Below are 14,205 nucleotides of genomic sequence, written 5' to 3' on the forward strand. Positions count from 1 at the left end.
AATCTCGATTTCTTCCGGAATAATCTTTGTAATCATAAACAAAATATCCTAAATAGTTGTACAATAGAATTAAATTATTTCTTTTTAATCTCGGTAGTTGAAATATAAACATAAACATTTGCGCTGAAAAATTTATATCTCGGCAGACTTAGTTCCATAGCTTCCATTTATTCTTTTTGTAAATGGAAGAGTATAATGCCAACTGTTACAAGTGTTATAATAGAGGAGAAATTATTGATAAAAGATTAGTTTGTAGAGATTGTAATTTAATTTTGTACGAAAGACCTAAACCTAAGAAATTTCGAAATAAGCTAACACATTTGAATAATCTGCTTAGAAAATTACAATATGGAGATAAGAAGCAAAAACAAAATTTGTCTCAGAATTTAGAAAAAAGAACAAAAAATTTTTACTTATCTCTTGGAAACCGTTGACAAAATTATTTTCCTTTTCAAAGAATACATTAGGTTTGTAGGTTTAAATACACACGTTTATTATGAGAAGATTTTACCTATAATCTTTCACTATATTTAGACATTGAATTTGACTATACGGATTTTAAAAAACCTGAAAATCTTTGATGATTTTATAGTACATTTGGAGAAAGTAAATGAAGAACCTCGTGAAAAGATATGCGGTTTTACTCACATTCTCCCCGGTTTCTCGAGTGATTGTTAGCAAATTTCATTATTTCCGTTTATAGATTTTTTTATTAAGATTTCTGGATTTTTTCATTAAAACAGCTTAGAAATTAGAAGCCTACAATGAAACAGTAAAACGGCTATAGATTCGGTTAATTTTTCATTCGTGAGTTACAGATTAGTTTATTGTCCTTTAAACAGTATTTTACGTTGATTTTCTGACTGTCCCAAAAGTGAGCTAGAAAACCGCCTTACTGTTTGATTTTACAGATTCATTTATTGTCCTTTAAACAGTATTTTGTATGGAATTTCTGTCTGTCCCAAAAGTGAGCTAGAACCGCCATATTCATATCTACTACTGATTATATCATGAGTTTATCTCAAAACAATAATCAAAAGTCTATTTTGTTAATAGAAAAAAGCTCAACAATATTATAGAAAGGGTTTTTTAACAGCCAATCATAAAGTTTATTTTTATAAATTTTAAGAGGGTATTTTTCAATTAGATGTTTCAATTTGTTATGCACTTTTAAGCCAATTGCAACATGACTATTCAAAGATTTGCTCAGTTGACAATATTCAATTAAAATGTTATGTCTATTTCTTGTGTTGTAATTATGTGTTTGTATATGGATTATTAAATCCTTATTATTTAAAATGTTAACAGATAAGTCAAACAAACATAAATTAACTATTGTAAGAATTCCTTGGTTAATGAAAACAGGTTTACAATGATCGAGATATTCAGCTTTACCAACAATTCTAACAGCCTTCTTTTGAAGCACCAGTATTTCCTAAACTCTAGCACTATTTCCCCACAGTATTAATCCATATCTCACAGTTGACTGAAAATATCCAAAATATGCAGTTCGAACATAATTTTCACTTACGCAGCAAGATAGACGTCTCAATAAAAAAATAATTCTAGATAATTTAATAGACAGAAAATCAATGTGAGGTCCCCATGAAAGATTATTATCAATATGAATTCCTAAAATTTTGATTACACTACTTGATTCAAGATTAAAACTATTTTCAGGAATTGATTTTAAAGTAAACAAAAATGTTTTTAGTTTTTTTTTATAGAGGGGTTAACGAAACAGCCAATGTGACACGAAACAATATGTTTGAGGATAATACAAAAAGAAAGAAATAAATGTATCACAGGCCATAAACCATATGTGAATGTCAATAAAAACAATAGCTCTCTTGCCATCAACACAAAAATTAAGATCAGCTGATGGGCAATGCTTGATTGACCTAACTACCTTACAGTGCATTTAACCACAGAATACTCAAAACCTTCTATTATGTGTGATGTAAATAACAAGGTAATTTAATAAATCAGATCTAGGATACCTTGCTAGTGTTTCTGCTACACTTCAGCCAACAGGTAACCAAAAATAGGTAATTCACTTAACCTTTACCCGAATGCCAAAGAAAATATTGTTAAGCCCTGCATCAGTGATCAGGTGGAATTTTTTAGAGGAAAACGTATAAAATGTGCAGCTGTCCATAAATGACTATAGGGATGCAGCTTTAGTATTCAAGGAACATTTGTTTATGTGTTCGATTTGATCATCCCAGATGACTTGTTAAATCTTGATAAATCCCTACAAACATGGTGAATTCTGTTTTCTAAATGGTCATCATCCAGCATTATAACAGGGCAACCAACAAAGCAGAAAGATATTTAAAACCTCCCCAGATTTAAAAATTTATAGAAATGGATTTTTAATTGTTAGTTTAAAACCCCAATTCAAAAATTTCTGGATTCCACAATTTAAGTAAACAAACCTTATTACTAGGCCCAGCTCCTCTTTTGATCGTTTGATAGTGGTTGTTTATACATTTTTATAGTAGTGGCTGATTGGCAATTGGCTACAAAGAATTGTTCATCAGGCTCAGTAATCAGCATACAATGGCAGGTCTTGACAATGAAGCAGCGGACCAGCAGAGATGGGATTAACTACGATTGTGCTCTTAAGCATCACCAATCTTTATACTGCCTACACCTATCATTTCCTGATCTAATACTGTTATTTGGAGAAAGTTAAATGTGGCATATTTAAGCTAAATGGGAGAAAAAATAGGAAGAACACTAGTAAAATATTACAAATAAAAACAAGTAAAACTTACTTTATTAGTAATCACATGTTAAAATTGCCAGACAATTACAGATATATAATGATAAAAAATTCTGATGATCACCAAACTGAATGAGTCACTTTTCAGCTAGTCACTTTCGGACAGCATACTCCCAAGAATCTAAAACAGATAAAAACTTATAATTAACTCTGCTGAAATATATACTTTTTCTCAGGTATTGTTCAAATCAACACATCAATTATGTTTGTAATATATTACAGAATATTAAATGGACTGATCCAACTGTAATGTTCAAGAACAAACAATTAATTCTGATTTTTTCTAATGCATTCAATGATTGATTTTATAAATGCATTGAATACTTGTAATGATTGTAATTAATATTTATGAGGAGTTTAATATATTTTAAACATTATATATAAAATATTTTTGTGATTGATAGCATTGTTACCATTCCCATTTCTCAGTAACTTAATTTCTAATCTCTATCTACACCCTCACATAACAACGGCATGACTTTACAACAACTCATTTTTATGTGTCAAAAAGGACTTTTAAAGAAATTGTACTATGAATAGATAAACTCAATTCTCAAATGAAACAAACTTTTATGAACAAGAAACAAGAAACAAACTCTTAGAAACTTGATTGGTATTTATAATGCTTTTTCTCCTCTTAACATGGCCAACAACTATTGCAGAATATTTACAGATAAACTATACAATTTATGCATGGTTACCATTTTGAAGTAACGAATACTCATTTAACTAAAATTTTCAAGACACAAATAGTAATAAAAAGATTCAAATGTTTACTCACATGACTATTATAATAACAAGATGGCAATGCTGTATTCTTGTGTAAAATGAACTGTTGTTAAGTTTAACTGGGTAATGTACACCACAGGTTTTGTTTTTATCGAGTATTATTCTAAACAAGAATGTATTGTAGTTGTTATGTGTTTTTGAAAGTGGTACAAATCTTTGCAATCTGTGCCAATTGAGCACAATCCCTCACTATTGTTCTTTATATCCAGTGATTTGAAAACTAGTTCGTTAATTTAATAGCATTGCTTAGCCATTTGTGCTGCAAGCAGTTGGCCAAAAAAGATATACATTTGTATTCCTAAAACACCAAAGATAACGTTATCTTAATTGATTGATTGTAGTTCTGTTGTTTGGATGTTGAATAACATCAAGATTTATGATTTTTTTGTAAAAATTCTATTCTTCATGAAGCTCATTTTTTTCTCTATGTAACCACCTTAATGGGTATGAGAGCAATCAAAACTGTCATATTTGGACATATGGAAATTCACAGACTATTTACAAAAATAACCCTGTGCATCCACATAAAGTCACTGTTTGATGTGGATCCTGATCTTATGGTGTTTTGGTGTCACACTTTTTAAAAATGGTGATATAGTTTAATGAGGTGATATGTTTGGGACCAGTTGGAGGTTCTCGGTGATAATAATGATGATATAAGTTTGAAATACTTATGGTTCTAACAAGAATGAGCCACTCGTCACACAGGTCTAAAAAAAATAAAAGTGTTTAACACAAGGTTTCCTGCTGAGCTAGTCATTTGCAGTAAAACTGGTAAAAAATAAAAACAATGCATAAATAGAAAAGGGGGCTGGAATGTCTGATTTGTAAAATACATGAAAGAACAGAGCTGGACCAAGATGTTTTGAATAAAAATGTAACTAGCCAATTAACTCTTTGTACAAGATCAGAAATACAAGCAAAAACACCAGGGCTGCACATGAACCAAGAGTAAATTTCACAGTGACTCAATCACATGAGGTTAGCCGACCAACCTGTCCACATCTTTGGAGTACGATGGCCGAGTGGTCTAAGACGTTGGACTTTGGGTCTGAGTTTAGAGATAGCACAGGTTTAAATCCTGTCTGTGATTGTTCCACTTTTTATCAGTATCATCAACCTTGTACTGTATCGACTCTATCACTTTCTGTTTAATAAAACTTGCACAGGCCAGTGGCCCATGAGGAAAAATATGTTTACATTAAACAAGTTGGATAGTGAAGATATGGTGGGAAGGGTTGATGCAATGTGAATGTTGAATCTAGCTCCAGTTCACTTTCCTGTTAGTGCAATGCCTGGAACAGATTCACACTGTCACAGACTTGACTCCTGGAATTTTAAGTTATGTTCGTCTGATGAGATCTAAAAAAGCTGGTGATGAAGAGGCTCAAATGAACTCTTTACATCGTTTTGACATCAGAGACAGCTAAACTACAAAATATAGTATAACCTAGATGAAGAGGTCAAATCCCTGATGTTAAAACGATGTAAAGAGTTCATTTGAGCTTCTTCGTCACCAACTTTTGTTAGATCTCTTCAGACAAACACTCTCTAGATCCCTGGACTCAAGTCTGTGACAGTGTCAGATTGCAGATATTACACTAATATGAATCTGTAGTACACTTTAAAAAATAAACTAGTTTAAATTATGAGAGACCAAAGATGTAATAAGGATGGCTGCTGCTAGGGGCGGGACTCGACCATTTTGATGACAGGTCATTTCTTTGTTCAGTACAGTAGCTATCCAGCCATGTTAGAGAGAAGTTACTGCTGCTCCTTGTTGTTTTACAATAGTAGTTTAAAATGTGTGATTCAATTAAAAACCCTGTGAATTGTGAAGTGTGGTCAGTAATATGGTTTTTGTTGTCTAAGCACAATAAACCAATTGAGATTTACTACCAACTCTGTGAAGTTTATAGGACGGATGTGATTACTGAAGATGGAGTACATCAGTGGTGCATTAGGTTTTAAAATGGCCGAACTAATGTGAATGATGACGAATGAAGTGGATGACCATTGTGACCAATTGTCTCTAAAGTCAATGAGAAGATTAAAGAAGACCGCTGGTTCACAATAACAGAACTCTCATTTGGTTTTCCTCAATTTTCAAAACATTTGTTACACAAAACTGTTATAATAGAAAAGAAACACTTCTTTACTGAGGTGAAATTGTTAGGCAGAGGTTAGGTTACCATACATTTTGTGCAAGATGGGACTGAAAATCTTATCTTAAGTCTCAGGCGCAGAATTTTATAACAACAAAATTTCAAAACTAGCTCACCGCTATGATAAGAGCTTAAATTATTATGGTGACTAAGTTGAAAAATAGTATTTTTGTGTCACTTTTAAATGTATTCAGTACAATTTTTTCTTGTACTTAGTTTTTTGTTTATACCAAAACGTAATCTACTTTCTGGACAGCCCTCGTATTTACTATCTACTATACAACAATGATTGGTTGTGATTAAGTATTAATATTTGGAAAAAGTAAATATTAAAAAATAATACTTAACTTAGCAATTTTGTGTCTCCCTCTATTTTTCCACAGCAAATGTATTAATTATTACCACATAAATATAACAGCTAATGTTTTTGTAGGGTAGAATAACAAATGGTTACAAATGAAATAAACACCCCCTTCTGAGTTTGGTTGAAAAAGTTTGTGTCTGTAGCTTTTTGTGGTAACACTGAATATATTTTTTCATTACAGTATGATTTAAGTATGATAAGTATTAAGTATGACAAGCAAAATGATCAATACAATACATACTCTCCAGTGATGGGACACTGGTATGGCAGATAGAACAAGACATCAACCTGGAAGACTTTAAGAGCACAATACTGGATGTGGTGACACTCTCCAGTCTCACCATTCACTTGACACGCTCCAAAAGATACATCAGTCTGTAACATGATTCATCCAAAAATATTATTTAGGATATATAAATATTAAATACCTGAATTACAAAGCAATATGAGGATGATTATTAACAAAATCATGAATTTCATTAAGATTATTATCATTCACAGAATAGAATAGAATCTGAGGTTATACTTCTTGCCATCTACTGTCAGCGAGATACTGCTGGAGTCGTATACTCACTAGAAGAGGATGAAGCCACTCAACATTCATTGTAATGCCATGACCATTTTGCCATACGGTCCAATCTGAGGTTGTACTGTTTGCCATCTACTGTCAGTGGGATGCTACTGGAGTCTGTAGAATTCGTTATGAGAGGACAAAGCAACTTAACATTCAATGAAATGCCATGACCAAATCATTCACCTGGTTCAATCCGAGGTTGTACTGTTTGCCATCTACTGTCACTGGGATAATGCTGGAGTCTGTAGAATTCATTAGGAGAGGATGAAGCCACTCAACTTCGTCCAAGGTGATCTTTGTGGTATGCAGTGGCTCAGCTACAACTGATACAAATATTTTGTTTACACTTAGTCCTCATACAAAAAGTAAGAGTAATTTGTAAAAACATAAACTGAACAATTATTCTAAGTGCTAGATTCTTTACTATTCTTTAGTAACTGGCTTTATTTGTAAAAAGACAAGTAATTATGGCCAGTGAGCTAAACAAAAAAAAAAAAAACACTTCAAGTTAGCTCTGTAATGCTTGTCTCTAGACACAGAACACTAGTAACTTAGCATACGTTTGATGTCCAGTTAATTAAAGGTTACTTATCCGTGCCAAAACCAACTGATAATTCAACTTTGTAGTAATGGTGGTAATTTGATGTTAGTAGATGTAATATATAATTTTTTAAATAACTCCTATTATTTTATAATTATTATATAAACCTATTTTGCATATTCTTTATTGACTATTTTGTACTAGAGGGATGTATTAATTAGCTATTACTCAGGCTTTAACAGGTATACAGGATAAAACCCTTCGACCAATTGATAATATTACAAATAAAATTTAGACCATTCTATTTAATTATAATAATAATAATAATTGATTCAGTTACTCTTGTTACCACACTGATTGATTTAGTACTTTGATCACTACTATTCAATACTTCCCTGAAACACAATTATTAAGTATGCTAGTGACATTAACCATTGTACTAAAGATTAACAGAGAATTTTTGACTATATTTCGCTTTTGAAAACCTTTTCGAAAAAGTGTGATAAACTTAATTTTGTTTTTTGGAATCTATCTGTATTACAAATACTAATTATGGTGTTCAAGTTGACATATAATAAATAGTAGGCATGTTTTTATAAGCACAACTTAATCACTTGCCTGTTGACAGTTCAGCCTCTTTATTCATACTCCCCATATCAACATCAGCACTTTCACCTACCATAGCTGGGAGAGCTGGGGGGTAATAGGGCGTACTTTGTGGCTTGTCTGTAAAATAAAACATCATTTGTTTATTAATCAATTGATAACATTTTTTTATTAGCTTCTTTTTATGCTTAAGCTATTAATGTTTGTAGGTAAGTAAAACAATGTTTTAAATCTATAACAAAGTAATCATCTATGTTCCAAGGTTTCCAAGTATCCTCTTGATGCATTTCAATAACACTACAATGTTGGAACAGAAGATAATTTTAATACATAAATTTAATGATCTTTTGGACGTTTTAGCTTGATTTATTATGTGCACTTGAAAATTAAATAGTAATAGTAAGTAAAAGTTAATGTTTAAAATTAATTTTTAATTATAAGATTGACATTTTTAAAGGATTGACTCAATACAGAATACACACAGTACTAAATCCATATTCATACACAATTAATAATGTAATATTACAGAGGTACGAAGCTGAAGAAAGAGAAACAATGAGTAATACTACAATTTTTTTATCAAACAAAAATACTCTTCCATGCCCATATTTTTATAATATCACATTAGTTGTGTAGGAAAGAGTGAGATCAAATTTAATCTGAGTTTCAATAAATAAAATAAACATCTACAAATAACTTTGTTTTGTTGGTCATACAGCTGCCTCATTGCTAAATTATTTAATACAGGTGATCGGCAAACATTTCCAAATAGATTCAATGTTCCAATGCATATTTAACTTATATATTATTTAATTGTTCATGGTAACTTACAATTATACATAGTAGTTTTAAATCACTGAACTAAACATTCAAACCTTTAAATTTGTAATATTTAGAATTAGGACGATTCTGGAAAGTAATATTCCTGACTGCTTTATGACTATCCGGTTTCCTGTGCTTGTTTTGTACCCTTGATTATTTTCTAGGAAAGAATACAGAAGTAATCTATAAACTTGATGTGTATTGCATTTTATTGTAGTGTAAGTTCTTACTTTCCCATTTCTGTTCACTGTATTCTTAATTTTTTTGGGTTCTCAGCTTAGGAATATTATAAACTTAAATCTGATCAGTATCATATCACTTTAACACGGGACTCACTGCACTAGATGATTTTCTCAGCTCTCACAAATTTTCATTTTATGTCTAATGTTTTAATCGTATGCCAGTGTATTGGATACATGCTCACTACGCTCATTTGAGACCTCAGATTGTAGCCTTGGCGAGTATGGGTCATTATCCTAGATTAGTGCCATTACTCTATTTTCCTTTCAGCCATTGTAAACATGTCTTTCCGAAAAATTCAAGAAAATCAATGTAAAGTAGCCTACCTTATATGCACAAATGTTGAGTTCTTTTTACTCTTTTAGGTTTTATTGCAGTGATTAAATAATGCTGATACATCTTTAAATTATTTAAATTCATCATTGTCACCATCTGTAGTATCAATTGAATAATACTTTTCACATCACTATTTTTAATACACTGACTATCAAGCAAAGTATACTTAATTATGTCTGGATATCTTTCACATAAATTCTTCCATTTCCTAATCTGGTAAAATTCTGTATAGACCTTCTGTAACAATAACATTGGAATGGTTTTAAACAAAAAGTGTTACTTTTATGTGCTTTTAATGAACACAAATTCCTTTCTCAACATTTACATACACATGCAATCCAATTAAATGAGCCATTTAAATGATAATGGCACAGAGCTCTGTAGTAGCTTTGAAACAAATAGACTGTATGGAATCCCAGTTTTGAAACTTAGTTCATACATTATAACTCAGTCAGTTCGGTATTTTTTTTTATAATGGAAGATCAAACATTCATACACAAAACAATGTCACATTATTTGATAGCATTAGCAGGACTAGCAAAGATAAACAGGCTTTTATGCACCTATTATTTATTTGGTCACTCGCTATTTAATTTTAGATAATAATTCATGCCTCAAACACTAGTTACGTTATAGCATTCGATTTACTTGGTTATCTGTTTCATTTGTACCTACCATAATGCTAAAACTTATTGATTTAAAATGAATCTGTTTAAAAACAGTATTCATATTAACATTCTGACATAAAATGTCAAGGGTTTATAAAAAATAAAAAACAACAATAAAAACTAGCTATGGAGTAGACAAAACATTTGGTATATACCACTTTTTATGAAATGGTAAATAACTAAAAAGGTAAACATTTAATGGTTTGTCCACACAACTGTATTATTACACAAGTATCAAGCAACCAAAACATACCAATAGCAAATCTATAAACAAAAAGTATTAATTGTTCTGCCATGACTTCAAAGTGTGTACTAAAATAATTGTGTTGGTAAATGTAGATAACATGAAATGAGAAAATTTAAGTTTAAAGCCTGTATACTTGTGTATAGATTATATATACACACAGATTTGAAAGAACAAAGTAAGTCTTGTTTACTGGATGTGATATACATTTTCTTAAGAAGCATGCAGTTGTGATTCTTACAAGTAATGTGATCATTAGTCATGTTACTCTTAGGCAAAATCAATAACCATTTTATATCTTACATCTTTACATGCAAAATGAAGAGAAAACACAAAAATTCATGGACAAAACAAGTTTAACATTCTTTCTTGAACACCAGAACTGGCTGAATTCTAGTTTATCAATATGCATATTATTTGGGTGGTGACCTATACTTGCAGTCCTACAGTAGGAAATTTGTTAGGTTAGTGTGGTTAATTCCTTCAGTCATCAAGAATGAATATATTTAACACAACAAAATGGTTGATGTTATATTTTAATACACCATATGGTTAGCAAAATTATAATTATAGCACCCAGTGGCTTAGCAAATAATAAAAGGAAAAAAAAAAAAACTGATATTTTGTAAACCGGTTGACCGGTAACTGCTAGTGTCACTTGACACTAGCAGTTATTCAGTATCAGTTTTGAATATATTTTTTGCTTGTCAGCTGCAAGTTACAATACTGTTTTGAGATCTGTTGAAGTTATTAATTATATGTTGTTTTTATATAAGTGTTTTATATGAGAATTAAAAAAATAAATAAATAATTACTGTTGCAACGCATTTTTGTCTAGTGACTTATGGCGCACTACGTACATTCATTTTAAATGGGGAAAAATTTCACAAGTTCCTTTTGAATCTGGTTTAAAATCATAAAGTGTATATATTTCCAAAACTTCTTTAATGACTCTTTTGAAGGAATTTAATGTTGAAATCTGCTTCCACACTATTGGTAATTTATTTAAAAAATTATGGCCATTATAAGAAAATGATTTTTTTAAAGTGGATAGTTTTGTGTTTTGGAACAGGAGTAGCATTAGTGTTCCATGTAAAATAATTATGTTTTGAAAATGAAAGATTTGGTTTGCACATTTTTGTAAACTTGGATCAGGATTTCCATTATATAATTATACGCCCCTCACTGTCACAATTCAAAGATCTTTAAAATAGTTCCTGCATGCTTGGTTAAAGTCTAAATTGCTTAACCCTTATAACGTCACATACGCTGTATGGCGCATAGACAAACTATCTCTAAACGGCAAAGACGCGGTACGGCGCATCAACACAAAACTGCGTCTATAGCAAATTTAAGTTCCTTTTAAATCCGATCAATGTCACTAACAGTATGCGTCAACCATGTGTGTGGGTTATTGACCTATGTCAAGCGTCAAAATATAGCTGTCGCGTTACATTGTTTGAAACAATAGACGCAGTGTCTAGACACTTTCCCCGCCACATGGCACAGACGCCGTACAGCGCACGCGCTTTTGTTTGCAGTTTGGCTTCAGGTAGTGCGTGTCTAACCATCGCTGAGTCGGTTTCCTTCGTTGTGTTTTCTGTTTATATGGTTTTAATTTATTTGTTAAAAGTATTGATATCTTAGTTTTAGTATTCATTTAGTGTTTTTAGTGTCATTTTAGTGTTTAGTGTCACCTATTTAGTGTTCATTATTAGTGGTAAAATAAACACGCAGGGTGTATTTCTAATAGGCTAAGTAGGCATGCAGCCTAGAGCGGCAGGAAATTAAGGGGCGGCAGATTTGAAAAAAAAATTAAAATATTAAAAATGAAATATTTGTGAAATACAATATATACGAGTTTTCCTTATAACGAGTTTAAAGTTTGTGTTATATAAATAGAGCCTTTTAGAAACACATACACTTTTAATTTCCTCTATTTCGTTGTATGTATTTACTACAACAAATATGTAGGCCGAACGCCCTTGGTTCCTCTTCGCCGCAACGAGCGGACGATCCTGCCGATTTACTATTGGCAACAACCCCTGGCAGCCGGCAGACCCTGGGTGGGCTGGCCGCGACAGCTCTCCGCTCCCCTGCCCCTCCCCACCTCTCCAACCACTGGCGCTCGAGCCTGCATTAGTCACCTGACGGCTGTCACACGGACCGACAGACGCACCCCTTCTGACTCACAGACTCTCACCACATCCCACAGATTACACTACACTACAGTCTACAGTGACTACATGCGCTGTCAGTTGGTGGTTGATGTTAGTGTTGTGCACACGGCGGCAACCGGGTTTTACGCCGGTTACGGTGTTATAATAAGTCGTTGACTCGTTGTATTCAGCAAGTTCAATGGTTAAAGGGTTCAACAATCCAATTGGTAAGTATGATTCGTAATCTGAATGAGACTTAGATGTTAAGAGTGGAGTGGAATGGATAATTTTAGCTTAACAAGTAAGCATTGCAATAACATGTGGGTCGTTGTCATATAACTGTCCCTTTCCTCGAGGTCCCAATATATACAATATTTATAATAACTTTTAATTTTAAGGGGGCGATTACCCATTGCTGGTTTTAGCAACCTTTGGCCGACACCCGTGGGAATGGAATCCTCATCGCATCAGCCACTGTCCCAGAAGGGATCGTGGGTGAGTGTACCCAAACCACGACTTGTGCATTGCAAACTTCTAAGGGTAGTGGCAGGGCCAAGGGGAGGAAGCCACCCTTCCCTTGTCCACAAATCCAGTGACCAAGGGTAGAAAACCTTTTCCCCCTCTTAGTAATGGCCCCCCTTGAAATTGAGAGTAGCTACCTAATCCCTTCCTTTCCTGATGGTCCCACCCCTACTTTACCAACGAACCCCAAGACTAAGGTGTTTATGTCGACCCGTGCTGAGAGTCTCGTGGGCACTGGGGGTATATACAGTGTCCTACAACGGAGGCCTTCTGGAACCAGTGGGGACACCCAGTTCGTTTTAATTACCCTTATCTTCCTAATCGGGTCACTGGGAAGGATGGGACCGGCAAAAACCCGGTTCTCGTAGGGATCCAGAATGGATAAATGAACCAAAACCAAAACAAAAACCAAAACTGAAACTCAAATGAGGGTCAGCGAAACTCATACCAGAAGAGCTACCCGATTGAACAACTAAGAGGTTGTCTGAGATCGACCCAATGGAGGAAGACAGACTTCTCCTTGTCAGAAGGCGAAGTTCTGGACCCGGAAGACCAAAAAAGATGAAGCGGCTCTCGAGAGGCGAACTACGTGAAAACGCGGAGGATAGAAGAGGCTATCGCTAGAGGTGATGGTGAGCCCGATAATTCCCCCCGGAAAAAAAAAGAAAGAAAGGCAGAAAGAGGTGGGAAAGAGAAAAACCGAGCTTCCAGATGAAAACCAAACACACAGAAGCCGGTTTCCTCAAAAGGGGAACTTGGTTGTTGTTGGGAGCCTCAGAGCAAGGGAAAACTCAGTCCGCACCCAGCCCAAAAACAACAAACCCCAAGCTATTCCAGGTGTGAAGGAGGCAGCGATCGCAGCTGACACCTGTAGAACAAGCCAAAAGGGAGGGGAGAACAGAAAGGAAGGGGCACATGCATGGAGGTGTACACTATATAAGACACCCGAAACATATCCGAAAGGATCCTCTGTGGAGAAGCTGGCTATTGACCGGTCTGTCGAACACCCAGAATGTGGTATGCAATTCGAGCGGAAGAAGCCAACCAACCTGAAGTAAAGTGCTGGGCAAACGCGCCTTTAAGGGCAAAATAACGTTAGGAATTGTTCCCAGCTGTCATGTTGAAGGTGGAGGCGAGATAGTGGTCGAGCTGTGTTAACACCCCCAGAAACAAATAGGGGTGTGGCTAGAGAAGCAGGTTCCAGGAGCTGAGTCCTTTCGAAGGGGATTCAGCTGAAAATGGGCCCAGCTAAAAGTCTGGTAAGGATGTTTAAAAAGTATCTTCCACTTTTATCCCTAAGTACATCGAGGTGGACAGCAAGCAATAGCTGTTCGATAGCCCTCCAAAAAACCAGAATGACCTTGACACAGGATCAATGGGACTGCTG

At 33.9% G+C, this 14,205-nt stretch overlaps 1 protein-coding gene across 2 annotated transcripts in view; it reads right to left on the reverse strand.

Moving 5' to 3' along the window:
- Positions 1-2,760: 2,760 nt before the first annotated feature.
- LOC124365140 (inter-alpha-trypsin inhibitor heavy chain H4-like) overlaps positions 2,761-14,205 on the reverse strand; it is an 83,155-nt gene continuing 71,710 nt past the window's right edge. For both annotated transcript variants that reach the window (XM_046821095.1, XM_046821103.1), the window contains 4 exons: positions 7,840-7,947; positions 6,864-7,003; positions 6,348-6,481; positions 2,761-2,909 (listed from right to left, as the gene is read on the reverse strand). In XM_046821095.1, coding sequence (XP_046677051.1) covers positions 2,873-2,909; positions 6,348-6,481; positions 6,864-7,003; positions 7,840-7,947 — 419 coding nt within the window. In that variant the 3' untranslated portion in view covers positions 2,761-2,872. The remainder of the gene's footprint in view (positions 2,910-6,347; positions 6,482-6,863; positions 7,004-7,839; positions 7,948-14,205) is intronic.

This window comes from Homalodisca vitripennis, chromosome 1 (genome assembly GCF_021130785.1).
Source record: "Homalodisca vitripennis isolate AUS2020 chromosome 1, UT_GWSS_2.1, whole genome shotgun sequence".
In the NCBI taxonomy this organism is placed as follows: Eukaryota; Metazoa; Arthropoda; class Insecta; order Hemiptera; family Cicadellidae; genus Homalodisca; species Homalodisca vitripennis.